Source organism: Rattus rattus, chromosome 3 (genome assembly GCF_011064425.1).
Source record: "Rattus rattus isolate New Zealand chromosome 3, Rrattus_CSIRO_v1, whole genome shotgun sequence".
NCBI lineage: Eukaryota > Metazoa > Chordata > Mammalia > Rodentia > Muridae > Rattus > Rattus rattus.
In genome coordinates this window covers 43,798,808-43,826,770 of record NC_046156.1, presented here as the reverse complement: position 1 = coordinate 43,826,770, position 27,963 = coordinate 43,798,808, and the positions used below count along the sequence as shown (strand labels likewise).

The 27,963-nt window shown below is 40.9% G+C and overlaps 1 protein-coding gene across 1 annotated transcript; it reads left to right on the top strand.

Moving 5' to 3' along the window:
• The first annotated feature begins 543 nt into the window (after positions 1–543).
• Dph5 (diphthamide biosynthesis 5) lies at positions 544–27,746 on the top strand. The gene is made up of 8 exons (XM_032897442.1): positions 544–663; positions 832–989; positions 4,558–4,682; positions 11,852–11,960; positions 19,912–20,032; positions 23,031–23,070; positions 25,303–25,406; positions 27,157–27,746. Exons 2-8 carry the CDS (start codon positions 855–857, stop codon positions 27,366–27,368), a joined length of 846 nt encoding a protein of 281 aa, XP_032753333.1. The 5' UTR covers positions 544–663; positions 832–854; the 3' UTR covers positions 27,369–27,746.
• The last annotated feature ends 217 nt before the right edge of the window (positions 27,747–27,963 follow it).

Here is a 27,963-nt window from a genome sequence, read left to right as displayed (position 1 = left end):
TCGTACTTAGTCATCTCTTGAGCACTCTTAAAAGGTCACTCAGGACCCAGGGTGACTAAGGCAGATTCCCTGGGGGCATTCCGGTACCAGATCCCAGGGACAAACCCCTAGTAGGAGTCACAACCTTCCTCCGTGGGAACTTAATAACTACACTCAGTAGGGCTAGCCAACCTGTCTCCTCACCAAGGTGACCTCTGGTTAAATTACGGCAGATCCACAGAGCCGGGATTCAAAGTTGAGCAAACGCTGGGTCGGTTAAGGAAGTCCCTCCAGCTTTCCTGGCGAGCGTGCATCTGGAGGGCGTTTGGGAGCTACTGTCATGGACCCGGACGCCCTTGAGGATGTTTGAGCCCTGGCTCGCCGGGAGCGTGGGCACGCTGGGTCCTTTCCAGACACACAGCTGGACCCATTCCTGACCCTTGACCCCTGCTCTAGCGTCTGCAAGTCCGGGCGGGCCTTGGCGGGACGCGATCGCTCGCTGCTGGAACCGCTATCCTCCTGCCAGTCGTAAAGTGCTGTAAAGGGCTCTGCGCTTTACGGCGCCGTAAGTGAAACCCGGAAGATCGGTCCCTGGTGGGCACGTGGTTTTGGGTCTGCAATTACAGAAAGATTGTAGTGAGACTTTGAGGGGCGTTAGCGAATCACCTACGAGTCTATAAACGGGTAATTGGAGCACACTTTATCTAAAACAGCCATTCCACTCTTTTGTAAGAGTATGCAGGATATGAATGTCAGACGCACGCGCGGTGCAACTTTGGTTTTTATCTTCATCCCTAGACTTTAGGTCCCCGGTGATAGCTGACGCTTTTTGTTGTTCACTTCGCTCCACAGTCTCCCCCTCCCTGGAGTTCGGAATGCTTTACTTGATCGGCTTGGGCCTGGGAGATGCCAAGGACATCACAGTCAAGGGCCTGGAAGTTGTGAGACGCTGCAGTCGCGTGTATCTGGAAGCCTACACCTCAGTCCTGACTGTAGGGAAGGAAGCCCTGGTACGTGATTAAAGTCCCCAGGCCTCTGGGGAAGACGTCTAGCTAGCGACTCTCGTACACTAGAGTGCACAGACTCTAAGCGTCTGCTTTTTTAGACCCTTTAAAAACACACACCCTGTTCATTACGGTCTGGCTTATACTCGGTGACTTGGGAAACGAAACGGTGGTTTGTCCTACTTTACAAGTCTAATTTTGTGCCTTTCTCCAGTAAATAAAATTTTTAAGCAAAGGAAAGTTATTTTACACTCTTGGGGATAGTTATCAAATCCGTTATTTCATGAGCTAGCCAGAAATCCTTTCCGAGTTGAGTGCTAATGAGGTGCTGACACAGCTATAATGAGTTGCTTATACATTCAGCAAGCGATCTGAAAGCTTCCGCCTTTGAAGTATTTCCACAGGGAACAGCAATCTCATTTTTGTCTGCAACATATCCAAAGAGACCTTACTTACACTCTCCCAGGAAGGCTGTCATTTCCACATGTACATATAGAGTGACGAAGTAACCAGAGGATTTATTAGTGCATTCTATACCTTAAGCAGGTTCTCATTGAGGGTAAATATGTAAGTAATAAATATGAGCAGAAGGTTCAGTTTCTGGTTGGTTGTCAGACTCAAAGTGGACCATATATTGAGATAAAGGGCTGACGGGTTGTTATGGGAGGAGGGGAAGTGTTCTTTCAATTGTCAGTCTTCCATATAAAAGAATGGGCCTCAGAACTTCCAGTCATATCTCTCAGATTCACAACTCAGAGAATTCTGAAGGTTTCAGAGTTATGTTAAAAATCTTGAATTCTAAACTAGGCTTGTTCTTAAATTGGCCACACATTAGAAAAGAAAAGATAGTGTCTAGTGGCCAGTTTGACTAGCTGGCCACACTTGTTGGTGTTTACACTTACTGGATATATTTCCAAATTTCTGAATGCTAGTTTCTTCATTTTTTTCAAAGAAAAATAACCAGTTGGAAGGTATATAGTGTTTATTAAGATATAGGTGAAAATCATTTGTGACTTATAAGTGTTAATATTAATTTTCAAGGTCTCCCCCCAAACATAAATGTAATTATTAGGGGTCTGGGCTGACCTTAGCTGTGAGTAAATTATGTGTAATATTTTTAGGGTACCAGCATATCTGTTATTTCATAGTAATAAGTGTTGATATTTTTAAGACATCTATTTTGCTGTTTTATTTTCCTGACAGTGCTTGAAATTCAACCCAGTGTCTCTCACATGCTTCAACAAGTGCCCTACTACTGAGCTGCAATACTCTACCCTTTATAGTTACTGCTTCCATTTTGTAGGCACACAGATGTTCTAAAACTTCTCCAATATCATACAGAGAGTAACAGAAGCAAAGTACAAACTAAAGTAGCTCTGAGTTGAGAATTGTCCTTCCAGACTTTCCTACTGTCTCTGCATTCTTAGCTGCAGATAATAACTACACAAAGTATAACTTTAGAAAGCACTGACAGAGAAGTTAGAGCAAGCAAAATGGTCTGGCCTGGATCTTATCCTATCACAAAATTCTTCTAGAATTGCCTTCATGTCCTGCAGGTCCCTGGTTCCTGTTCTTCCCTGAGTAGTTTGCCACAGGAATCCATCTGTACATCTGCCTTAAGTCAGTCGTTTATAAGTTCATGCCTTATATTCCCAGTAAGATTGGAGAGCCTCTTTCTCTTCAGTCACATTCTTTTGTTTTTCATCTCCACATTTTCTTGTTAAAACAAACTGATTATTTTTTTCAAAATGGCTGATGTATATCTATATGAAGTCTGGTTTCAGCTATAGATAATTATATTACAGGGAAAAGATAGATAATTCTATTTTCTATAATGAACATATGCTTTCTTTTTATTAACAATCAGCCAGTCAAGATTTTGTAAAAGGCACATACAGATGTTGCTAAAGAAATTCCAAGTATGTCTGTTCTTACATTAATCACTGTTGTTGTAGTGGTTAATATGTAGTGTAGTTAATATAGTCTCCAAAAGAAATGTAGACACAGCAAATCTGGGAAAGACTGTCGCTTTGGTATGTGCAGCTTCGGCGTCCTTAGGTAGTTTCTGTTGGTGCTTTAAGTCTTCCATGCTTCTTGGTTGATGCATCTGTGCTTTATATAAAGATGTGGAAGCAGCACAGTCTACAAGTGGGTCATGGTCTGTCTGCTTACACCTGAGAAAACTTAGTGAAAGACTTAAGTAATTTATAAAAGTAGTGGGAGGAAGAAACTAATACGTCTGTAAATAACTGAAGAGGTTTTATCTAAACCAGTGCCCTGGGAACGCATAATCTTAACCAGTCCCTGAGCTCACATCATAAAAGGACAGAGCCAGCTCCTTCCCGTTGCCCTCTGACCTCCATACGTGGTAGACTGGGTTACTGTCAGCATTACATTGGTGGCATGTGGCTTCCTGGTCGTTCTCAAGGTGCGTTAATTCAGCAAAGACCATTGTACCACGGTGTCCAGAAATCATGTGTTTTCTCTGAGACAGATGGTTGTAGTCATCCTGTGACTGTAAGTTTTCTGGCTTCTAAAGGCGAAGTTAAACATGTAAAGATTAGTGATTAAGAAAAAGGCATGCAGCAAAAGTGAAAATAAAGCATGCATTTTTATTTTAATCAACTAAACAGTGTTATGAGCTTATGAAACAGTTCTGTAGGGTGAGGTTGTTTTTCCGTCTGGGTAACAGCTTCTCTGTTGGTGTTAGGAAGGAATTCCCACATCTGGAGTTGGAGCATTTCTCTTCCGATACTTGTTTGTCATGTATGTCCTTGTTTGACCAATCTTGGATACCGCTGCTCTTCAACTGTAGCATGTCTGCAACTTTTAATTACTCAGACTTCTCAATGTGAAGGATGATTTTATGTATTTATTTATTCATCCTCTTCCATGTTGGAATTGCATGGGAACTGAGTTATAAGGTTCAGTTACATGATCTTGCATAATATCATTGGTCAGTGTCACCAGTTCACTGGCTCACTCTCCTGGGTTTGTTCTCTAGAATTAAACTTCAAGAAATTAATTGACAAAACAGCTTGAATGGGAACTTTCTTTGTATTTAAATTCATTTCTTTTCCTGTTATTATATAAGACTGTCACTTCTTTGTGAACAGCTACATAGTAACTTTCTGTCATTTATTATTGACATTGTCTTTTAGCCAGCACACCAAAAATGTTCCTGTAGAAATTGGTAGAAACATCTGCACTACTGTGCATCATTATTGCTAATGTATTCCATGTTTTCATGTTTCTGGAATAGACTCATGAATCCATATTCTCTGTTCATCCTTTGGTGATCTGCCTAGTCGATTCGACACACATTTTGAGGCCTCAGATGTTAAGAGGTCTGCTTTCTCTAGGGATATGATGATAGCCCCAAAGACAGAGTTTAATTGCATCATAACATGGAGTACTGGCTCACTGATGAGATGTATTGAATGATCTGTGTTTGGATGATTGCCAGGATTTGCACCTAGTTCTAGACAAAGATTGTTCAGTAGTATATGTGTGTATTAAAACCTCTCCTGCTGCCTATCATTTTGATATTTTGATATCCTACTTATGTCTATAGGAAGAATTTTATGGAAGAAAATTGATTCTTGCTGACAGAGAAGAAGTAGAACAAGAAGCAGATAATATTTTTAAGGATGCAGATGTCAGTGATGTTGCATTCCTCGTGGTTGGTGATCCATTCGGGTAAGTGTAAATAGACGGTGTGAGTTTCTTATTTGCCAGCCATGATTATTCTGTTTAAACATTTCCTTGCTAGGGCCTGGTAAGTTTACTTGAGTTTTACCTAAGATTTTGTATTTAAATTTTCAATGAAGACTATCTACTTGATAAAGATGTCAAGAAAGTATGTCCTAGCAAGTGTCAACTCTAACATTTGTTTCTTTCATGCTTCGTTTTCATACAAGGTTATAAAGGCGTCAGGTACCTTTAACTAGTGTGTCATTATTAAGTAAGGCTCTGCACTACCAAAAGTCAGGTCTGCCATTTGCTTTGATAATTGCAACCATCTTTGGCTTCCTTTGTTCTAGGCTTCCCCCGCCCCTTCTTTTTTAATAATCTAATATTTGGCAATAATGCTGTCACTTACTTGCCTTGGATTTATCATTTATCAAACCTCTGATTTCAATGTCCCTTCTCCATTGGGAGCACTGCTCCTCCTCATTACCAGGAAGATGGGTTTCTACTTGCCTAGTCAAGCATCATCAATCTCCAGTGTCAAGCCAAACACAAGAGTTCTTTGTCTACAGCTGGTGACCCAAGATTTATGTCACAGATTTGGGGAACATAAGGACAATTAAATCACTCTGGGCCCACCATCAAGGATATTTCTCAAAACAATGGAGTTACATGTGTATGGGTCTGTCATAAAGAAAATAATTTATGTCAGTATGCAGGGCCATAGAGACTGTATGATTATTATATTTAATTGCAAATTATATTGGTGAGTCACTATAAAAATATTTAAATTATTTTAGACCCTGTCTAAGATTGTTTTCTGTAAAATTAAGGCTTTCTCAAATTTCATGGTACCTTTCTTTTTCTTTTAAGCAATAGGATAATAAAATGAAAAAGAAAATAAAATCATAGCCAGCAAATGTCTTCTTTTATATAGAGAATTTTCTCAGTAATACACTGACTCCATCTGTCTAACTCGGTGTCTTCTCTAGAGAACCTCCGGCCCAGACTCTAACCTGGTAGCACTGCAGTTCTTACAGTCACCTGGCGAGCTGGCTCAGGCACTGCTATGTCCATGGTACAGTAAAATTGCTGCTCAAAGTGAGGCTTCTGGACTGGTTCGGCCCACAGACTTGCCAGTCCAGATGAAATAGTAGAGAAGTTGAGAGCAAGCATTAGAAACGAGTCTAGCCAATTAAAAAGTAAAATTTGTTCTCTACTGATGTAAAGAAATGTAGTTTCTACTTTATATTGTCTCATCTCACATTTTATTTTTAAGTTGTTATTTTTTTGTATTTTAGAAAACTTTTGAGTATATGAGCAAGTAAAAAAGTTTTCACAATATTCTGAGGAACACTATTATTGTCTTTTTGTCTATTTATTCATTTACTTATTATTGGCCAGATTTTTCATATTCTTTCATTTCTTCTTACTTTTAATACCATTATTTTAACCAGGAATATATTCTGTCCCTTTTGCTTGGTCTGCATATAGACATACAGACTTTTAACTCATTTCTCACGTTATGGTCAAATTTGTATGTGTAAAACCATAATAATTTGAAAACCTCAGCTGAGAACTATACAAGTTCCATTATTAGCTAAATATTTAAAATTTCCCAACCTGCTCTTAAGTCTGTGCCCTGCCATTCTTGTACTGAGACCACACTCATGCCAGCCAACTTATGACATCATACTCTTTCACTCTCACGCCTTAGATCAGGCTCCTCCATTCATGTATGTCTGTCAGAGGCCTCCACGTCTGTAGCTCACAGCTCTCCATGCTGTTGTCCTTTGTCACTCCAACCTGATGTTATAGCTCCACTTGGCAGATGGAGAGTATTGTGGATGGCTGTATTAGTTAACTTATGTAACTGTGACTGAAGTCCCCCAGAGAGCAGCGAGAGGAAAGATTTATTATAGTTCATGGTTTCAGGGGTTTCAAACTGGGCTTGCCTAGGCCCATGCTCTTGGACATAGCATTATGACAGAGGTAGCAGATGATAGAGGAGCTTCTTCCTGCCATGCCAGACAAGAAGCTGAGAGAGGAGATAGACACAGAAAGGGGCCAGAGACAAGATGCCACCAGGGACCTGCCCCCAGCAATCTGCCTTCAGGTAGGTCCTACCTTCTGAGGTATTCAGAACCTCTCAGACAGCTGGGGAACAAGCCACAGTCTGTGATTCTTTTCAGGGGACACTTTAGACTTAGACCTCACTCTGCCAGCTTCCACACAGTTCCTCACAATGTTTCACAATAACCACGCACCTCTACTATTCCTGTGGATTTGTACATAGTCCTTCATGTCTCTAGCTCTCTCATTTATTCTTAATACTTGGCATGCGGTTACTACTAATTAATATTAATTGAAGAACTTTGGGATAGCTTACCTAAAGCCAACAAAGAAAGACAAGCATACTCTGACCCAGCTCCTTTTCATTCTCCTCTTGGGATGTGAAATCCTGCTTCACCGTGCTGGCAAGACATAACCCATGGTTGAGTGGGACGGGTCAACGGTAATCACAGAAAAAGAAAAAAAAATAAATTTGGGGAAGTCTGTACATGGTGGGGAGAGACTTACCTACCTAGAGGCATATGGAAAAGCCCTTCTTTGAAGATTATACTTAAGCAAATGACTGAAGTGGGGTTAGAGGCCTATCATTCCAGGCAGAACAGACCAAGAGACTGGCTAAGGTGCTGAAGGCCACAGCAGCGAGAGCATGATGGGGTGGAGGGTATAAGAAGGTGCTACAGAGGCAAACAAGAGCCGTCGTCTTACGGCTTTGGAGGGATAGGGAATCTTGATTGAAATACAAACCTTTGGAGGATTTTAAAACAAGAAATATAATTTTATTAAAAATTCTTGACTTGCTTAGTGTAAGTAGCTTTTTAAGGAGGCAGGGGTATTTCTAATAAAGGAAGAAAAGAATAGTATAGAACATATTTATAAGAAAGACTATATGGATTGAAAGATATGTAAAAAGAAGGAAGGAATTCTGACTTAAGGACTGGTTTTAGAAGCAGGAAAGCAGATCATTGCCATGAAGCCTTTGCTGTACGGGTAGTGTTTAAAGACAAGAGAAGCCAAGCCTAGGACAGAAAAACAAAACAAAACAAAACAAAACAAACAACAACCTCTAGAAAAGGCGGGCATTCCGTGTTCTGTGGCCAGAGCAGAGGGGAAAACCAGAGGATGTCAGTACAGAAGCTGGAAAAGATGTGAGTGTGTTAGTAGAAGAATGTGCGTGAGTGGGTGTTGAGTTGGATCTGGATAAAGTTCTGAAGAGAGGACTACAGGGTGAGCGGTGGGAAGGAAGGGAGAGAATGCTGTTCAAGAAACACGGATAGGCTTCCTGATAATTGCAGTGCCATGCTTCACTCTGAGTCTCTACTTTCCCAGGATAGCTTTGTCACTGCAGTGCTAGACCGTAAGTTGTACAGAGGGGCGTTTCTCAGCTGTGTTTGCAGTATTACCCTCTTTAAGGATTGGCCCAGCTATCTGGGTTTTGTCTGTGCTTTTTTGGTTTGGATTGAGATAACCTCCTGCAACCCAGGCTACCATTTAGGCTCCTAAAACAGCCCTCCACCTCCCAGGTGATGTCCAGATGCAAATTCTAGATTCTTTGGGACTATTTTACTCTGTTTTGTTCCTTTGAAACTCTTTTAATCGATTTGCCCCATCTCAGTGACTGATCATCTAGAACCTTGTGTTAGATTCAAGTTTAAGTAAAGTTTCCTACACCATAGCTATTTTCTGGTTCCTGCTGGGTTTCCTGCTGGGATGTAGTTGGAAATGGGATGTTAAGAAAGATGTCATTAAATCCAATTAATTAATTAAATTTGTTTGTTTGTGAGTTTTATTTTTGTTTTTAAAATGAGGTCTCAGTATGCTGCCCAGGCTCGCCTTGCTCAAGTGATCCTCCTGCCTCAGCTTTCTAAGTAACTAACTGGGACTGAAGGCACATAACTACACTAACATTTTGTCTCATTAGTCAGGCCAAGATGAACAAGTTCTCTGACTTGATGAAAGCAGGAAAAAATGAAATGCAACAAGACATTAGCATTTTTATTACAATATATATGGCAAAATATTTCATTTAAGTTTAAGTATCTTCCTGTTTACTTGAGTGGAATGTGAAAAGATGATTTGTAAGATGGCTTAGATGGGAAATGTTTACTGTGTCAGCCTGGGACCCACACAGAGTGGAAGGGGAGAACTGACTCCTAGAACTGTCCTTGACTTCCACGTGTGGTCCATGTATTACACACACACACACCACACACACACACACACACACACAACACATACCATGCACACAAAATGTAATAATAAAAATTTTAAACTATGAAAAGAAATTAAGATGCACAGTCTTAAAAATTCTGTTAACTTTTTGAACTGTGGTAAAATATACCTAGCATTCACCTGAATATACCCAGATGGATGGATTTACAAACATTCACAGGATCGTACCCCATTATCACTATCCATCACTGTCTCCAGTGGCCTAACATCCTTTTAGGAGATAATTAAAAGCAATAAACTACCCACCCCCCTCTTTTCAGGCTATTGAAAGGGAAGTAGAATTTAACCACAGGGCGATTCTGCTGATTCTAATGGTACAATATCAATACCCGGCTTAGACATGTGGATACACCAAGAGTATCAGGCAGTCTGTTCCTTACTGTCCTTAGGAATTATCATTGAAGATCTTTCTTTTTTTTTTTTTTTTTTTTTTTTTGGTTCTTTTTTTTCGGAGCTGGGGACCCAACCCAGGGCCTTGCACTTCCTAGGCAAGCGCTCTACCACTGAGCTAAATCCCCAACCCCATTGAAGATCTTTCTAATGATGGCTCTGTTCCATTATTCATTTTATATTTTAACATACATTATCACTATAAATATATATACTGAATTCGTAATTTTTATGTTCGTGCTGTGTATCTCTTCCCTAATGGACCATGTATATAGATGCTCCTTTTACCACTCTTCTCTGTGTCCTAACATAAGCCATTTGATGATTCCTGTTCCATGTAATCATGTGACCAGCATTTGGCACCCAGTAACTGTCCAGTGCATGGGATCAATGTCTGTTCTGTCCTGCAACAAATAAAGCTGTTGGTTTCTCCAAAAAGCTTGTTATACAAATGCGTCCTGACATTCAGTTTCTTTTCTACGTTTTTACATTTTGCATTATCGCTTTGTGGTAGATTGTCTCAAATAGGTTTTAAAAGAAAAATAAAGATCTGTGGATGCATTTTTTCTAGCATGTAAAGCAACTCAAATGAGTTTTCAACTTATAATGTTTCTGAGAGCTCTTGCTTGTCTCATCCACATTGAAACAGTAAATTTCCAGATTGCCAGACCCCCCCTTGCCCACCCCACCCCAGCTCCCCACCCCCAGCTCTCCACCCCCAGCTCCCCTCCTCCATCATGGCAGCATTGCTGATGCCTTCGTGTACTTGGTATTTCCATCAGTGACATCATTTTGCATCTTTTCTTTTGAAATTGTCTTTAAAAGAATTCCAAATAACAAGTGTGCTATAAAGGCAAACTTTCCTTACTAGTTCTAGTTATGTAACCAAGTCTCTATATTTGGAAAACAGTAAACCTATCCTTGTGTGTGTTGTTTGGTGATTATTTCGAATGAGTTTGTGATGATGATAAATTTTAAACCAGTTTTTCTTTCATCTATTTAAGTAACTCACCCATAAAGCAATTTAAATTAAAAAATAAAACCCTCATTAAATAACTAATTTACTTTTCCTTGTACTTAAATTAGGTAGTAAGATTCTGTTCAAGGTACTATTAAAAACATTCTTTACATCTAACGTTCTTGTTATTTTTTTAAACACTTACTGTAAGTGAAATTGCTGATAATTTTTATACTGGCTTTATTTTATGTGTGTGATTAAAAACAGGCTTCCCTAGTGGGCATGTTTTAATCTGTAGCTGGCTGCCTCATGGGGTGTAAGCCCTTGATCTTCCTACTTGGTATGCATTGACCAGTTGACAGATTCTGCTTATTTCTAAGTAGTTTCTCAAACATGCTAATGTTGCTTTCCCCAGTAGGGCTTAGCATTTTTATCAAGATGAAAAAACCTTTAGTAATGCCATTCTAAATTGATGTGAGATTACATGTCACAGTATTCAATTTATATGTACATATACTCCCTCCCCCATCTCCTCCCCAGCCTCCTTAGGTCTAATCACACATTTCACAAAGGAAAGTTAACAGTCAGAAAACACACACACACACACACACACACACACACACACACACACACACACACACACACATTATATATATACAGTAACCAGATTGAAAAGAGCTACAAACAGAAAGAGTGCACACAGTTATAAACTCCAAGTGGAATTCTATCAGGCAGAATTTAATACATTAAAGGACCAACAGGCTGTGAACATGTCCTGTGTTTTACCTTTAGTTTTAAGATAGGAACTCAAATCCTAATGGGCAGAAGAACTGTAAAGAACTGTTCAGCTGTCCCACGTATAGAACTGTAAAGGAGAAAACTCAGTCATTTAAAGTGTTCCACTTACATGTGGAAGCCGAACATTAATGGATAGGAATAGACATTAGAATAATTGTTCCCAGGGCCTGGGCAGATTCCTGGGTAGGGGCTGGAATGCGGATGGTCACTGGGCACAGGACGAAGCTGAGACCGGAGCAATTCTAATAACTTAAAAGGTAGTGGAAACTATGGTTGGTGACAATTGGGTATTTTGAAATAAGTAGTAGAGAAGAGTCTGAGTATTCTGAACACAAGAAAATAATAAATGAGGTAATAGTCACTTTGATCATTACTCATGTACATAATGGCAATTGGATTCATTACTAATGGTCAGCTAGAATTTCTTAACACCAATCTAAAGAAGTTCTGAGACAGGAATCAAATTGCTGAGTTTATATTCTCTAGGCATCTTTAGCAGATACCGGGACACATCCCTTTCTGTCGGTGCTGTAGTTGGACTTCCATCCTGTGAGGGATGTGGAGAGACGTACACTGCATCCCTAAAAGCCCAAATAAAGGACCACTGCAGGTGCCCAGTGGAATCTGAGGAAGAACAGTTGTCTCTTTGACTTGAATTCATGAGCCAGGACAGAAAATCTTCTGTTAAGTTAATGCCATTCACTTAACTCAACCTGTTTTCTCACCACAGGGCTACAACACACAGTGATCTTATTCTGAGAGCAACAAAGTTGGGCATCCCTTATCAAGTTATTCACAATGCCTCCATAATGAACGCTGTAGGCTGCTGTGGTTTACAGGTAATGCCACAAGGGAAGTGTTAGATGGAACACAGCAAAAATTATTCTGTTTTCCTGTTAGCTCTGCTGATTTTATTGTTCTTTCATAAATTATAAAACTTAAAATTTTGAGAATGTACTCTTAAACATATGCTGGATTTTTTTTTATCTTTATTAACTTGAGTATTTCTTATTTACGTTTCGATTGTTATTCCCCTTCTCGGTTTCCAGGCCAACATTCCCCTTACCCCTCCCCCTTCCCTTCTATATTGGCTTCCTTCCCCATCCTCCCCCATTACCGCTTCCCCCAAGAATCACTTTCCCCCAAGAATCACGTTCACTGGGGATTCAGTCTTGGCAGGACCAAGGGCTTCCCCTTCCACTGGTGCTCTTACTAGGCTATTCATTGCTACCTATGAGGTCAGAGTCCAGGGTCAGTCCATGTCTTTGGGTAGTGGCTTAGTCCCTGGAAGCTCTATATGGTGGATTTTTAAATATTGTTTTCTGATAATTTATTATCTTTCCTTGCAGCTCTCTATTAACCCTTTCTTTCAACAAGCCATTCAATTTGGCTATAGAATTATTTTAACTTTATGTCAATCTTATACGTACATAAAAAGGAAAGATTAAACACATTGCATTAAGTATTCCTAAACGCTTTTTACAGTCTGTCAGTGACCTCATCAGTACAGTTGAACCTGAGTTCCCCACACAGTATCCCTTTCTCCTTCACTGAGAGCAGATGATGCAGTGCTTCTTACATGAATACAGAGCGGTAAGCTGGTGAGGAAGGCCTTAGCCATGTCACAAGTGCTCGAGTGCAGAGTTAGTTACTTTGAACTCTTAACAGTTGTGGCTCAGAGAGCTTGAAAGACTGCTCTATTGATGTTGCCAGGATTTACCCCTAAGCTATTGGTAGCCACTTTTCCAGTGTGGTCTCTGTTCCGCTACTCAGATCTGCATGATCCGCGGCAGCTGTGGTCCCACATGAGCAACAGTGTCTTGTTAAGAAACTGTCTATGAGGACATACTCCAAATCTCTTAATAGGGAAAAAGCGCATCTTAGAATCTGTGAAGTAACACCTTCCCTGATATAGCTTGCTGAAATCTGTCACCTGTGGAGAGATATTTTTTAAAGGACACATTTGCTGCCATGAGATAGCTCAGTGAATATGCCTCTAAGCTTAACAGCCCGAGTTCAAACTCTGGGACCCGCCCACATGGTGGAAGGAGAGCTGACTCTCACCTGGTCCTCTGATCCCCATGTGCATGGTGCAGCATGCCCCTCTGACACTCAACACTCTGATCCCCATGCGCATGTGCGGCATGCCCCTCTGAAACTCAACACTCTGATCCCCATGCGCATGTGCGGCATGCCCCTCTGACACTCAACACTCTGATCCCCATGCGCATGTGCGGCATGCCCCTCTGACACTCAACACTCTGATCCCCATGCACATGTGCGGCATGCCCCTCTGAAACTCAACACTCTGATCCCCATGCGCATGTGCGGCATGCCCCTCTGACACTCAACACTCTGATCCCCATGCGCATGTGCGGCATGCCCCTCTGAAACTCAACAAATGTCTAAGAATGTTAAACCAGCTGTTTGTATTTCGGGCGAATATCTTAGTTTTACTGACTAATACACACCATCTATCTTAAAATCGTTTGATTGTGAAGAATCACGTAAAACATTTACACAAGTCTTTTTGGTACTTAACCCATTGGCCTTAGTTATTTATTACATGCGCATTGGTGTAGAAATGTGGATCCCTTTTGTCTATAATATACACTAAACTCTTGCCAGTTTGTCTTTATAGTTGAAAGCATTTCTGATTTGGAGCAGGATGGAACTCTAAAATGTTAACGCTACAAAGAACACGCGGGGTAGAGAAAATGGACTCCTAAAAATGTTTCTGAGTTGGTAACAGAGATGGGAAAAAAAGACAAAACACAAACTAAAAAGCAAAAAAAAAAAACCTTCCCTTTGGGCAGTAATACCTTAAAAGATTTAATGGTTACTAAAAGAAAAAACAAGAAAATAAATTAATGTGTGATTTAAAGAAAGATGTAGAAACATCAAGCTAATAGAGGACATGCTTTTCATGTTTCAGATTTTAATTTTAGGCCGTGTGAAGGAAGTAGCCCATTATCATGTCTCCCCAGGAGAATTGTTTTTGTTTTATTTTCTTAAACATTAAAACCAAGTACCTCCCACATGTATCTGTTGTGCAGAACTAAATTAGCTGGCCCTGTCTTTACAGTTTTTTGAATTGGTCCAAGAGGTAATTGTTCTATGTCTAAAATGGAAGAGGTCTATTTGGGAAGGAATTTGCTATGAGATTTGACCATTTCTGTGTAAGCCCCTGAGATTGTATTTATGTTTAATATATTGTTTTAAAGTATTTAGCTTTCATGATTGAATATGGACTTTCTCTAGACAGCTGTAACCATGTCCCCATCTTCATGTCCTATTATCTAACTGTATATGAAATGACAGTGTCTTTCATAACTGTATATGAAAAGGCAGTGCCTTGCTTGTCTGATCCATAGGAAGCTTCTATGGAGACAGACCTCTGTGCCACCCAAAATAGTCACATTCCAGGGGAAGAGGGAGTGGTTTTTTTTTTTTTTCACAGTTCTAACTAAAAGGCATTTTAAGAAATGACAAGTCTTTTTCACGAGCACTAATTACTACTTCAAGACCCCTGAAGAGCAGATCTGCAGATGCTCAAGTTCCCTCTTTAAAATGCTGTAATGCTTGCATACATACAACCTGCACAGACTCTCATACACTTTAGTCATTGCCAGACAGCAGTGCAGTGCTATGGAAAAGCACAGTTTCATATTGTCTAGGGCTGGATAAGAAAGTAGAACATATTAATTACAGAAAGAGTTTCCCCATCCCCAGATATTTTGTTCCATAGTTAGTCAAATTCGTTGAATTAGAAGCATAGACATGGAGGTCAGCTATGAATGTATGGCACACTTAGTAAATAAATGCATCTATCATGTGTAATGAAAGATTTTCAGTTGAATTCCTTTCCTTTTTTGGACATTTATCTTTACTATTTGGAATAGTAGTCTGAACAACTGATTCTCAGAGATAGTGTTCATGTGTGTATGTGTTTCTGGGGTGTGTGTGTGTGTGTGTGTGTGTGTGTGTGTGTGTGTGTGTGTGTGTGTAGGGGTGCGAGTGAGTACCACATAAGCCATAAGAAGGTATTGAACCCCCTGGAACTCTAGTATAGGCACTTATAAGCTGTCCAACCTGGCTGCTGGAAACTGAACTCAAGCCCCCCAGAAGAGCAGTACACACTCTGCAGCGCCATCTCAAACTCCAAGAGAATTTACTTTTTCTCAAGTACTCAGGTGCTACTGCCTCTGTAGGTCATGCCTTGAGAACCACCAACATAAACCGGTAAAGATCTTAGAAAGTGACCGTTCTGACTGAAAGAGCAGAAGTCGATTACAGAAGTGCGCCTCCCAGATGGACAGTGTTAGCAGGCTCTTCCTTACGTCCTCTTGCTTAAGGCTGGAAAGGGAAGTAGGTTTCACTCTTGGGAGGTGTCCTGCCATCTCTGCATGCTTTGTTACCATTTCAAAAATATCATCAAGTTGTCAAAACAAAAGCCTGCTTGGAGTGTCGTGGAAGACCTAGCAAACATGCCTCCCATCAGCTCCGCCTCAGAGCAGAGCAGCTACAGTTTCTAAACCAAGAGCGGGCACGAGCTTTACGCTGTCAGTTGTCGCCCTTCTGAAGCTGGTCTGTTTCGTTCTTTTCTGAGGGAGCTTGCAAGTGTTCAGAATTAGAGTAGACCACGGAGTAGTCTCCTTATCTTGGCAGCTTATTGGACAGTGGGAGATTCTTGTTGATCTGATGGCAATGTACAGCTACAGAACTTAACACACACACACATACACGTATATACAATCACAAACCCACTGATGAACATTCTATTATAGATGGGTCAAAGGATTCTATACTGTAACTACCATCCTTAGTGAAAGTTTGTTTTAGAAGTTTACAGATTAGACATTCCTTCAGTAAATACTGTATATCTACTCACTGCTTGCTTGGTAAGTGCCTTTGGATGTAGTAATAACCTTGTCTTCGAGGAGCTTGCGGATGATTGTCTGATTTTCTCATTCTTGTGAAACACTTGCACTTTCTCTGGCTGTTGCTTAAGGGACACTGAGTATTGCCAAGTGTTCTTTTGTTTATATAGTGCATGTCTACTCTAGAGAGATGTATATTACTTTCAAAAATTCATGGCCTCTTTTCTGTTTTCATTCCATGATACTAATACTCGGTGATGCTGATGTAGTATTCCTACGGTTAGACTTCAAAGCATTGGGAAGCTTCATCGTGGTCTAGGACCTAGTGTAGTAATGGTGAAAATGCAGCTCAGCAAAGGACACTGAACTAGGTCATGAGGAGAGCAGAGCTCCACGTGGCCAAACTCTGCATGGCCGTCACCACAGAACTCACCTAAGCTCTGTCTGACTATTTGACAACTCATTAGCATATTTATTAAACATTTCCTCTTCCCATTAACTTTGTTTTTCATTTTTATTTAATTGTTTGTTTTGATTTTGTTTCTGTTTTTGTTTATTTTTATTTTCCTTCTGTGTCTTAATTTGCTTTTTAATTTGTATGTGTGTGGGGGGGATACATGTGTGTCATAGTAAATGCATATAGGTCATGCGACAGCTTGTATAATAGGTTCACTCCTTCCTTCATGTGCATCTCAGGGGTCAAAGTCAGGTCATTAGAGTTGGAGGCAGATGACTTTACCCCCTGAGCCATCTTGCTCACTCTTGGTTTAGTTTTCTGAGACGTGGCCTGGTTATATAGCCAAGGCTGGCTTTAAAATCACCATCTCTCTACCTTAGTCTCCCAAGTGCTGGCGTGACCTATGTACCACCACATCTCCTCTGCCCACTGTTTTAGAGTGCGATTCATCCTTCTTCCTACTCAGTAGTTTCTTTCTAAATCGTGGGTCTCACTGAGCTGTTCTGCTCACACAGCTTGGCAAATGCCTCTCCCATGTGCAGTGTTGGCGGTCACATAGTTACCATTAGTTCTTCAGCTTACGTACCTCACACCTCCTGTTGCATCTTCTCCCGCATCATAAAGACAACCTGTTTGAGACAGGTATTTCCCGAGGCAAATTGCTCATGTGTCTTCTGTTTTCCAAATGGGTTTTTGTCTTTGGAGTAAAATGCCTGAAATTATAATTCTTTATATTTACACCATAAGTGGATTCCCACTTATGAAATCGTAGATTTTTGTAGTTCTTCTGTGGCATATCATAGTCTCTGAAGAGACAGGAAAACTAGTCGTTGAGTGTGTTGGTTTGTGGTTGAATGGTTGTCAGATGAAGGGTTTTATTTTCCTGATTTTTTTTTCTTTAACAAAATATGATCTAATATCAACCTAGATTGGCTGCTTTCTCTCTAAGTTATTACAGATGAAGGCAGAACAGATCTGTTTCCCCTAGTATTTCTGAGAAAATAGCTGCTTTTGTAGTTTTCAAACTTAGGTTTAAAGTAGTAACATTGCCAAATTTGAAGCAATAATATTGTTGGGAAGAATGGCGGTAGCACACAGGCCAGAGTTGTAAGACAGCTGGTGTTCAGGCTTCTGCAACCTCAGTTCTTGTCACTGAGATTGGCTCTAGTTGCCTTTTACAGTTTACTGGTAAGACCTTTGGTTGTGAAACACAGAGTGCTGGTCTTTCTGTTCCTTGAGGTACTGATATCTCAGTGGTGAAACTGTTTGCATAATGTTCCAGTGTTCATTGTAGAAGTTTGCACCCTTGCCACAGGAGTGGCTACAGTTATAAATCAGGTCCTAAAGGCAGTGCCTAAGTGAGACTGGGCAGTTCACAGTCTTTCACACAGAGCACTCCTGTTCCGTTAGATGTGACTAGCATCCTAATCCTCTGTTCGAGGCTTGATCACTCTCTTTTTGAATGAAGAAATAAACTTCCCTGCTTCCATGTTTTGAAATAGTTTTCTCCTGAAGGTTTCTATGGAATAGCATAAGTATTTCAAGTTTGATGGGAGGTGTCAAACCCCCTTTAAGATGTCTCATTGAGCTTGTTCATTTTAAATGTAGCTTTCTACGAATAGTTTTGCATATTTAGTATTTTTAAGCTCAGCTAATAAAGAGAGCAGTTGGATTTTACAGACCCAGTGTTCAGAGCATCTTCATATAATCATCATGAGCATTATTGCATCATATACTGAGCCCTGGCTGTGTTTCGAGACCTGCACTTGGTTATTCAGTCTTTACAGGTACTCTGATCGAGCTCGCCGTGCAAGAGGTTCTTTTCCACATCCAAGATGTCATTTGACTTGTCAGTGACCTCGCAGCTAACCAGAACCGCTGCTTGAGTCCAGAACCTTTGTCAGCTCTGTGAGCTATCACCTTTTCCACAGGGCCAGAGATGAATTTTCTCATCATTTTAAACCTCTGTCTACTATGTGCATGGTGCATAGTAGGTGATTTATAGTCACTATTTATTGGGTAAATTTGCTTTGCAAAAGACAGAGGAAATCTTGTTATACAGGGCAGGAAGTCACAACACTGACTACTTGGAGCAGCACGGTCTTTGTACCGTCTTGTGACACGGCTGCTACAGAGTAGTGTGGCTTCTCCGAGGATGAGTTTGGATAACTGTCAAATGGGCCCTGAGAACAAAGCTCCTTGGTAGGTAAATTGGAGTCTGTAGCATACTAGGGACATGATGACCATCCCTTTAGGATTCACGAGGTGACGTGGTGACTGGTAAAGCTTTTAAGACACAGTACAGAGCCTGAGAACTGTTAGCTTCTCTGGAGCAGTAGGGAGGATGCCCTGACTGCCCCACCTTTTCTCACTTCCTTCCTGTCTGCTTCCTGGCACCTCTTGCCACAGCTTCTGAAACCAAGGTGAGAAGGAAGCTGTAGTACAGGAAACAGCATCACCAGTGCCCACTTGGGACACAACTCCTTCTTTTCACAGAAGAGCTCAAGGCTTAGGAAAGCTAAATGCTTTCTAATTTGTGAAATGTTTCTATATTTCAATGTCTACACTTTTCCTAATTTCTTACAAATCTTAATAAAGTGTTTAAGTTGAAGAATTAAGTCATTCTATAATTAGCATTGTGCTTTACTGTACATTGTCTTGGAAAACATCTCATTTGTACAGTGCCTCTATAAATGCTATTATAATATTAATATGTAATTGACCATGTGAATGATGTTTATGTGTCACTTGACCCCCATAGCTGGGGCTGGGGTGAATTGGCCCTGTTCCTGCACAGCTAGTGAGTTACAGAGCCAGCCTCCGAAGCTTCCCTGCCCTCAGTGGGCTAGTGTAGCTCTGTGGTTATAGCAATAGGGAAATGAGGTAAACCACCAGGGTGAGATGGAGATCCAGGAAAGGCCCTTACTGGTGGACTTTGACATGAAAGACAAAGATATTGGTTAATTGGGAGGGTATAGGTTGTGATCAATAGCAGGAGTGAGTATGTGGCTTGCAATTTTTATTGAGCTGATGTGATGGATAAGAACATAGGCTCAAACCTAAGTTTGTGTGTTTATTTATTTTTTAGCTGTGTGACCTTAGCTTAGTCAATTGTTCTTAGTCTTATCAGTGAAAGGGAATATTAATCTTTTGAAACCTGAAAGCTATTTTTATTTCTGTGTTCTTTTTTCTTTTTTAGTTTCTAATGTGTATGAGAGCAGTGAGTTCATGTGAGCGCAAGTGCTCACAGAGGCCAGAGGGCTCAGACCTTCCTGGAGCTAGACTTGGCAGTGATTATGAGCGTCACAGACGTGTCCCCTGCAAGTGTGGTACTAGCAATTAACAGCTGAGCCTTCTCTCAGCCTGAGCCCTGTCTTCAGCCCAATTTCAGGGTTCTTGGCCTATAAAACCATAGTGATTGTCATGTAATTAAGTAATGTGTTATTTTTCTAGTTGTACAGGTTTGGAGAAACAGTTTCTATTGTTTTTTGGACGGACACTTGGAGACCAGAGAGCTTCTTTGACAAGGTGAAGAAGAACCGAGAAAATGGCACGCACACGTTGTGCTTACTTGGTAAGCATTGGGAAGACCCCTTTCCTCTACACAATGCAAGTGTCAGAATTTTCATTTTGTGATAGAATTAAACCTATTGTATGAATAAGTCGGTAGGGGTGATGGGGAAAGGACTTGGGCTAGCCACTGTATGCACGCAGTGCTCTCCCAGATGCTCAACACCAAATACCACAGAAATCCTGTGTTCATGCTGTGACTCGATGCTCCCTCTTATAACCTGTAGATCCTTTCAAGAGTCTGTATTTACAAGTTTGTCCATTGTCCTTACAGTTTAGCAGACATGTAGTAAGCATTTATTCTTACCACCAACCGTTCTGCATCAGAATGACAGAATGGTCCTTCTGGAAGACACTCCAGGATCATTTACTTAGAAGCTGTTTTTGCAGATGCTGTTGGGTATTGAGCTTTTTCCAGTACCATTCATTTACTCATTAACAGAACAGAATCCAAATGCCCTGTTATTCCCAGCTCTCATCACTGTATGCTCCTGCTCAAATGTTACTTCCTATGTAACATAGATGGCTAGGATTGCCTTGTGCACGTGGACTTTGCCTTCTAGCAGAGATCACAAGGTTTAACAAGTCACGTGCCTCCGAGCCTCTGCTAAGCTTGCATATTATAGAAAGGAATATTAGAAACAAATGTTGATGTGTCTCCAGATGCCCAGAGCACAGCTGGCATCTTAAATGGATCTTGAACTGATAGCAAGCAGAAGATAAAATCCTAGGTCTCTGCTTACCAGCTGGGAAAGATTGGCAAGCCGCTCTTGGCTTTTGCCTTCATATTATCAAATGAAAACAAACCATCCTTCCTCAGGGCTGTGAGAGTAGTGCTGCTCAAACTAGTTGTGGTAAGCTTTTTTATTACTCTATTGTGTGTGTGTATATGCATGTACATGCCACAGGACATGTGTGGAAGTCAGAGGGTAACTTGTGGAGTTAGTTCTCTCTTTACACGGTAAAGCTCCCGTGGATGAAATTCAGCTCATCCACGTAAGCAGCAAGTATGTGTACCAACCCCCAATCACAGGCCGATTCTTTTTTTGTTTGTTTATTTGTTTATGTTGTGATGGTAGTTGAATAAGAAATGAGAATGACCCCTATAGGCTCATGTATTTGACTGCTTAGTCACCAGGGAGTGGGAATCTTGGAAGGATTAGAAGGATTAAGAGGTGTGGCCTGTTAGTGTGGGTTTGTCATTGCTATAGGACGTGTGTAATGGGGGTGGGCTTTGAGGTTTGCCCATTGTAGCTTCTTCCTGCTGCCTGTACATCAGGATGTGGAATTTCCAGCTACTTCTCCAGCACTCTATCTGCCTGCATGCAGCCGCACTGCCTGCTGTGATGATGATGGACTGAGCCTCTGAAACTGTAGGCCAGCCCCATTTAAACACTTAGTTCCATAAGAATTGGTCCCGGTGCTTCTTTACCACAATGGAATAATGACTCAGACAGTTGCTTGTCTTACTTCATTTAATTTGTTTATTTGGGTATGGAGTGTAGGGTGTCAGGCTCCCAGATTCTGTTTTTTTTTTTTGTTTTTTTTTTTGTTTTTTTTTCCGAGCTGGGGACTGAACCCAGGGCCTTGGCGCCCCTAGGCAAGCTCTCTACCGCTGAGCTAAATCCCCAACCCCAGGCTCCCAGATTCTGAAACTGTGGGTCTCATCATTTAAAATTAGAATGTAGTTGTTGAATGCCTGCTATGAGTCTGCCTCTTTAGGGACCAGGGAGCAAAAGCATAGGAGGAAACTACAGCAAATTTATAATTTATTTAGAGACAAGACGAACGTGATGTAGTCAGAAGTTAGTGGAACATTAGTTACGTAGATATTTTTAAGTCCAAAGCTATAGAGTACATGAAATAACTTACAGCTTAAGCATGGGTTCAGACGGGCCTGGGAGGAGGCAGCAGGGGAGCAGTTTCGATATTCAGTAGCCATCTGTGGTTTACATCTCTTTCAGGAAACTTGTTACATTTTACAAGTTCAAGGTGAATGATTAATAGAGGTGTTTACCTTAGTATTGAAGACATCATTTAAAGTAAAATATGATTTCTACTACTAATTGTATCAGAGGCCATTTTTCTATGGCATTCACTTTTTTATGTGCCATGCAAATAGAACCATTAAATATTTCACATTTGAGAATACTTAACATTAGTACCACAGACATTGAAAACCAGATAAGAGGTTGATCATTGTTATAATTTCTAGGTACACTTTTTAGAATTATTAATAAGAAAAGCTTTTGCTCTCACTTTAGAAAGTGGTCCAAGTCTCAGAGAGTCTTCAGTTGTAACATTTATTTTTACAGTAACAAACTTTGGCTGAACCATCCATTTTGTATGTAAAGCAGGAAGCAGCTGTTGACCTTGTGTGAAGTTCCTGCGAGGACACAGAGCCAGCCTGGCTCTTCAGCGTTTCCCGAGTAGTGCAGGGAGGCAGCAGTGGGAGTGTAATGCTAAGGACCAAACCTTTACCACAGGCCCTGTCAGACATCAGTGCAGCGATTGTGTGCAGGTCACTGTCAAAGAACCAGGAAACCCTGTTACTAAAGTATCATTCCTTAGTTTGGTATGTTGTTCCCCTTGTAAGAAAGCAAACATTTCTTTTCAAACTATGGTAAGAATCTATTTGCTACTTAGGTGTCATGGTTGAGGCTTCTCTAAGTGATGCCTGAAACACAGGCAAGTGTAGGAGTACAAGCAGAGGTTTGGGCAAGGCTATGTGGTTGTCAGCTGGTCCTATTGAAAAGGAAGATTCTGGTTAGCCATTAGGCAGCGCACACGCTACTGTTACCTAATGCTTCCCCTTATCTTTCCCTGCAGGGTGGTGTCAGGGCCACAGGCTTCCACTCCTCTCTAACCTTAGTAGGAAAATAGTCACACACAGGTCTGAGCAGACATACCACAACGCCAGGATCAGCATTTGGGGGCTCTGGAAGATGAAGGGTTGGTGGGGAAATAACCGAGCTGAAAGAGCTGTCTTTTCCACTCTACAGATATCAAGGTGAAGGAGCAGTCTCTGGAGAACCTCATCAGGTGAGTCTATCCTGAGGGTGCGCACAACTGTTTAAAGTCACTGACAAAGTCCGTAAGGTCTACTTCAGGTACCCAAGTCCAAAGATGCTTGAGAAACGAGTTCTCAGAACACTTACACTGTAAATATTTGACTCGTACAAAAGATAGAGCAGGGTGATTGGGCAAAAGTAAGGGTAAAATTCATAGACCAACACCGAGAACAGTGATGGGCATTTAGTGGTCACCCAGGAAATGTGGGTGGACTGAATGAATGTGTGGGGAGTTTAGAACCTTGGTTTGAGGCTGACATCAGCTTCTGGTTGGTGCTGTTTTGGGGCTCACTTCTCTCCGTGTATGAGGACAGAGTCCTCTCTTAGTGAGGCAGCGTGCACTACAGCAGCTCCCCCCACACATGCTAATGAGCACCTGAAATACGGCTGAGGGAGCTGAGGAACCCAAGTTTTCATTTAATTTTACACTGGTAATCTCAAAACCTTCAGGTTGTTTGAGACAACTTTAATATATAAATCTGCTTTTTAAATATATTTTTATTTTTTGAGAATTTCATACATGTGTATAATATATTTAGTTATGCCCTCCCTCCAACTTAAACTCAGAACCATACATTTTATGACCATACATTTTATATACATATTAAACATTTCTGATCAAAACATAATAAATAAATAAAAATATTCTGAAAGTGTTTATCAGATTTCAAAGACTTGATATAAAAACAATGTTTAATACTTATTTGTAAATTAGATATTCAAATATAATATTGTGGTGTGGTGATATTAGATTAAATATATTTATATGTTATTAAAACCAGTTTTGCATCTAACTTGTTCATGTGCCTGGAGCGTTTGCTATGCTTCTGCTAGTTAGTACTGACTGGGAGAATTGTGGAGCGATAAAATTCATAGGCAAATGGATGGAACTGGAAAATATCATCCTGAGTGAGGTAACCCGATCACAGAAAAATACACATGGTATGCACTCATTGATAAGTGGATATTAGCCCAAATGCTTGAATTGCCCCAGATGCACAGAACACATGAAACTCAAGAGGGATGATCAAAATGTGAATGCTTCACTCCTTCTTTAAAAGGGGAACAAGAATACCCTTGGCAGGGAATAGAAAGGCAAAGATTAAAACAGAGACTGAAGGAACACCCATTCAGAGCCTGCCCCACATGTGGCCCATACATATACAGCCACCCAATTAGACAAGATGGATGAAGCAAAGAAGTGCAGACCGACAGGAGCTGGATGTAGCTCGCTCCTGAGAGACACAGCCAGAATACAGCAAATACAGAGGCGAATGCCAGCAGCAAACCACTGAACTGAAAACGGGACCCCCATTGAAGGAATCAGAGAAAGGACTGAAAGAGCTTGAAGGGGCTCGAGACCCCTTATGAACAACAATGCCAACCAACCAGAGCTTCCAAGACTAAGCCACTACCCAAAGTCCATGTATACATGGACTAACCCTGGGCTCCAACCTCATAGGTAGCAATGAATAGCCTAGTAAGAGCACCAGGGGAAGGGGAAGCCCTTGGTCCTGCCAAGAGTGAACCCCCAGTGATTGTTGGGGGGAGGGCGGTAATGGGGGGAAGATGGGGAGGGGAACACCCATATAGAAGGAGAGGGTTTAGGGAATGTTGGCCCAAAAACCAGGAAAGGGAATAACAATTGAAATGTAAATAAGAAATACCCAAGTTAATAATAAAAAAAAAAATGGTCAGTGAAGAGTGAAAGTTTCAGGACCTTCCATTTTTTGTTATTGATCATTTGGTAAACTCGCCAGGCTTTTGAGGCATGCAGAAATAAACGTGTATCACCCCTGAGGATTTTCAGATCTTGACAGTTCCTTTTCTTAGAGGAAGAAGTAAAAAAAAAAAAAAAAAAAAAGAATATATAGGAACATCTTAATGCAGAACTGACTAGCATGCCATGGGCCCTGGGTCCAGACCCAGCACCATGAAAATAGCAGACCCTGAAGTAACTTTGATTCGGACATGCATCCTTGTCAGAATGTTCATCTGGCCGTCATCGCAGTGTCATTGAGGACAGCGCAAGTAGAACAATAGAAAAAAGCTTAAAAAACTGTCACTAGACCCAGACTTGGTTTGTACAGCAGTGGGTATCATGTGAGGGCTGTGCCACTCGGCAGGACCTGGGAGGACCTGCCCGGAATGCCACACCGAAATGTCCTGGATAAGGACACTGACGTCCGCTTTGTGCTTACAGGGGAAAGAAGATCTATGAACCTCCTCGTTACATGAGTGTGAACCAGGCAGCACAGCAGCTCCTAGAAATTGTTCAAAATCACAGAGCACGTGGGGAGGAACCAGGTACTCAGGACCCAGCGGGAGTCTTACTTTATCCCCTATAGATACACACGTCATGACATATCTGATACACTCAGACCGCACTGAAGCAGGGTCAGCGCTTACCTCCTTACATATTTCTTGGGTTTTTTGTTGTTGTTGTTATTGTTTGTTTTTTGTTTTTGTTTTTGTTTTTATTTAAAATCTCACACGATTCAAGCTCTTAATACTAAATCTGTCATAATTTAAATTCTTCAAAGTGACTTTTTATCAAGGACTTATAATCAAGTTTTATGTTAAAATGCTAATGCATAAATGTTTGATTAAATAGAGCTAGGCACCACTTAGTTCCAATCAATATGATATGTCCTACATAAATACATTTATTCTCAACACTGAAATACAGAATAGTTTTCTTTAGGATAAAGATAAGAGTTAATCTTACACATCTAATAGATAGGCCAAGTCCGTGGTATACAGTAAAGTGTGCCTGGACTGGACTGTTTGCTGAGAACCACTTGAATGGACCTGTCTTATTCTCCTATGGGCACTGTCTTGTGAGCACCTGACCTCTCATAAGAACATGCATTGAGGTAGTTTTGAGTGATCATTCTCTATAAGTCTCTATTCCATGTATTTATTTTTACGTGTGCACACATTTGCCCTAGTGCACGTATAGGGGTCGGAGGGAAACTGTCACTTCTCTATTCACCATGTGGGTCGCAGGAACTCATCTCCGGCCATCAAGGCATGGCCGCAGTCCTTTTCCTCCTGCGCCATCCTGTTGGCCCAGTCATTGCATATTTTATCCCTTCTGAGTTCCTTGCATGCCCTCTTTGCCTTATATGAATCCTGTCCCACTTCTTTTTAAAGCACTTGTCAGTGAGGACAGCTTTCTAAACTAAAGGATAAAAGCAGTAAGAAGTCAGCTCTTCAGCTGTAGCACCTAAATGAATAATCATGAAATGATAAATAAGGGTCTATTTCTTTTTCTTAATTTAAAAGCCTAAGTCTCCAGAAATGCTGTTATTTGTATGGGTTCTATAGTTTATGAAGTATTCCTGTATTCATTGTATTAACTTCTGTTAACACAGTGTTTTGTATCATAACTTCAACTTAAGATACAAAACATTTTTGAAATAAAAGATGAAGTTAGTATTATAACCAATTAGATGGCTGAGCAGAAACTCACATCTGTGAAGGTTTCTGGGTCTCTTAATTTTTACTGTGGTTCAGTATAAATGTATCTCAAGAATTTGTTTAAAATATAAGTGTTTGGGGCAGGAGGGATGATTCAGTCCTTACAAGCTGTTCTTGAAGAGGATCCGAGTTTGGTTCTAAGCACACAAATTGAATAGTTCACAACCACCTGTAATTTCAGCTTCAGGAGTTGCAGCTCCCTCTTCTGCCTTCCTGGGTACCTGCAAGCACACACACACACACACACGTGTGCATACACCAACACATACAAATAATACAGTATGTATGGGTCATAAAGATGTACACCCAGAACCTGTTTTAAGACAAATGTTCTATCATTGTGGAGTACAAATATAGCTAATTTGTTTCAAGTTGTTAAAACATAAGCTAGGGTTAACCTTTGAAATTCTCAAAAGGTAAAGTGTCTGGTCTTAGTCAGTCAGTAGCGACAGTCAGTAGTCAGGCAGTCTCAGTGCACTTGTCACAGTCATTTTGAACGCTGAATAAGATGCACTTGCTGAATTGATCTGCAGTATCTCTCTTTGTCTCCCTCCCCAAACTCTTGTTTAAACAGCAATCACTGAGGAGACACTCTGTGTCGGCTTAGCCAGAGTTGGAGCGGAAGACCAGAAAATTGCAGCAGGCACTTTACAGCAAATGTGTACAGTGAGCTTGGGAGAACCATTGCATTCTTTGGTCATTACAGGGGGCAACCTGCACCCACTGGAGATGGAAATGCTAAGTCTCTTCTCTATACCGGAATCCCAGAGTACTGATGGACTCTGAACATGGACATTTTCTGTTCTCACAATAATTTCCGTTAGATGGGGGTCTGTGTGGTATTTATATGACAAATGGCATGGTTCTGCCATTTATGAAGAAACTAGAACAGAAGTGACCAAGAAGAAGCAGGTTGAGCGACAGCATTTGGTTTCCTGCAGCAGCTTCCCGCCTCCCACCATGAGTTGTGGCGTCAGTTGGCTACTTGTGGGGGTTTACACATGGGCAGACCAAACTGGAAAAGTGAAACAAGTCAATGCAAGGAGGTTGGGACCAAGAATAATGTGAGGAAATTAGACAATGAATCACTTGAGCTCTGTGTTTCAGGGACAAAGCAGCATGAATCAGCAAGAAAAGCAAATAAAAGATTGCTAACTCTTCATAGATTGTTTTATATCTCCTTTATAAAACGGTAGCTGTTGGGCTGGAGAGGTGGCTCCGTGGTTAAGAGCACTGACTGCTCTTCCAGAGGTCCTGAGTTCAAATCCCAGCAACCACATGAGATCTGATGACCTCTTCTCGTATGTGAAGAGACAGGTATTTATAAACATAAAAAAAAATAAGTCTTTTTTAAAAAAAAAGGTAGCTGTCAGGGACTGAG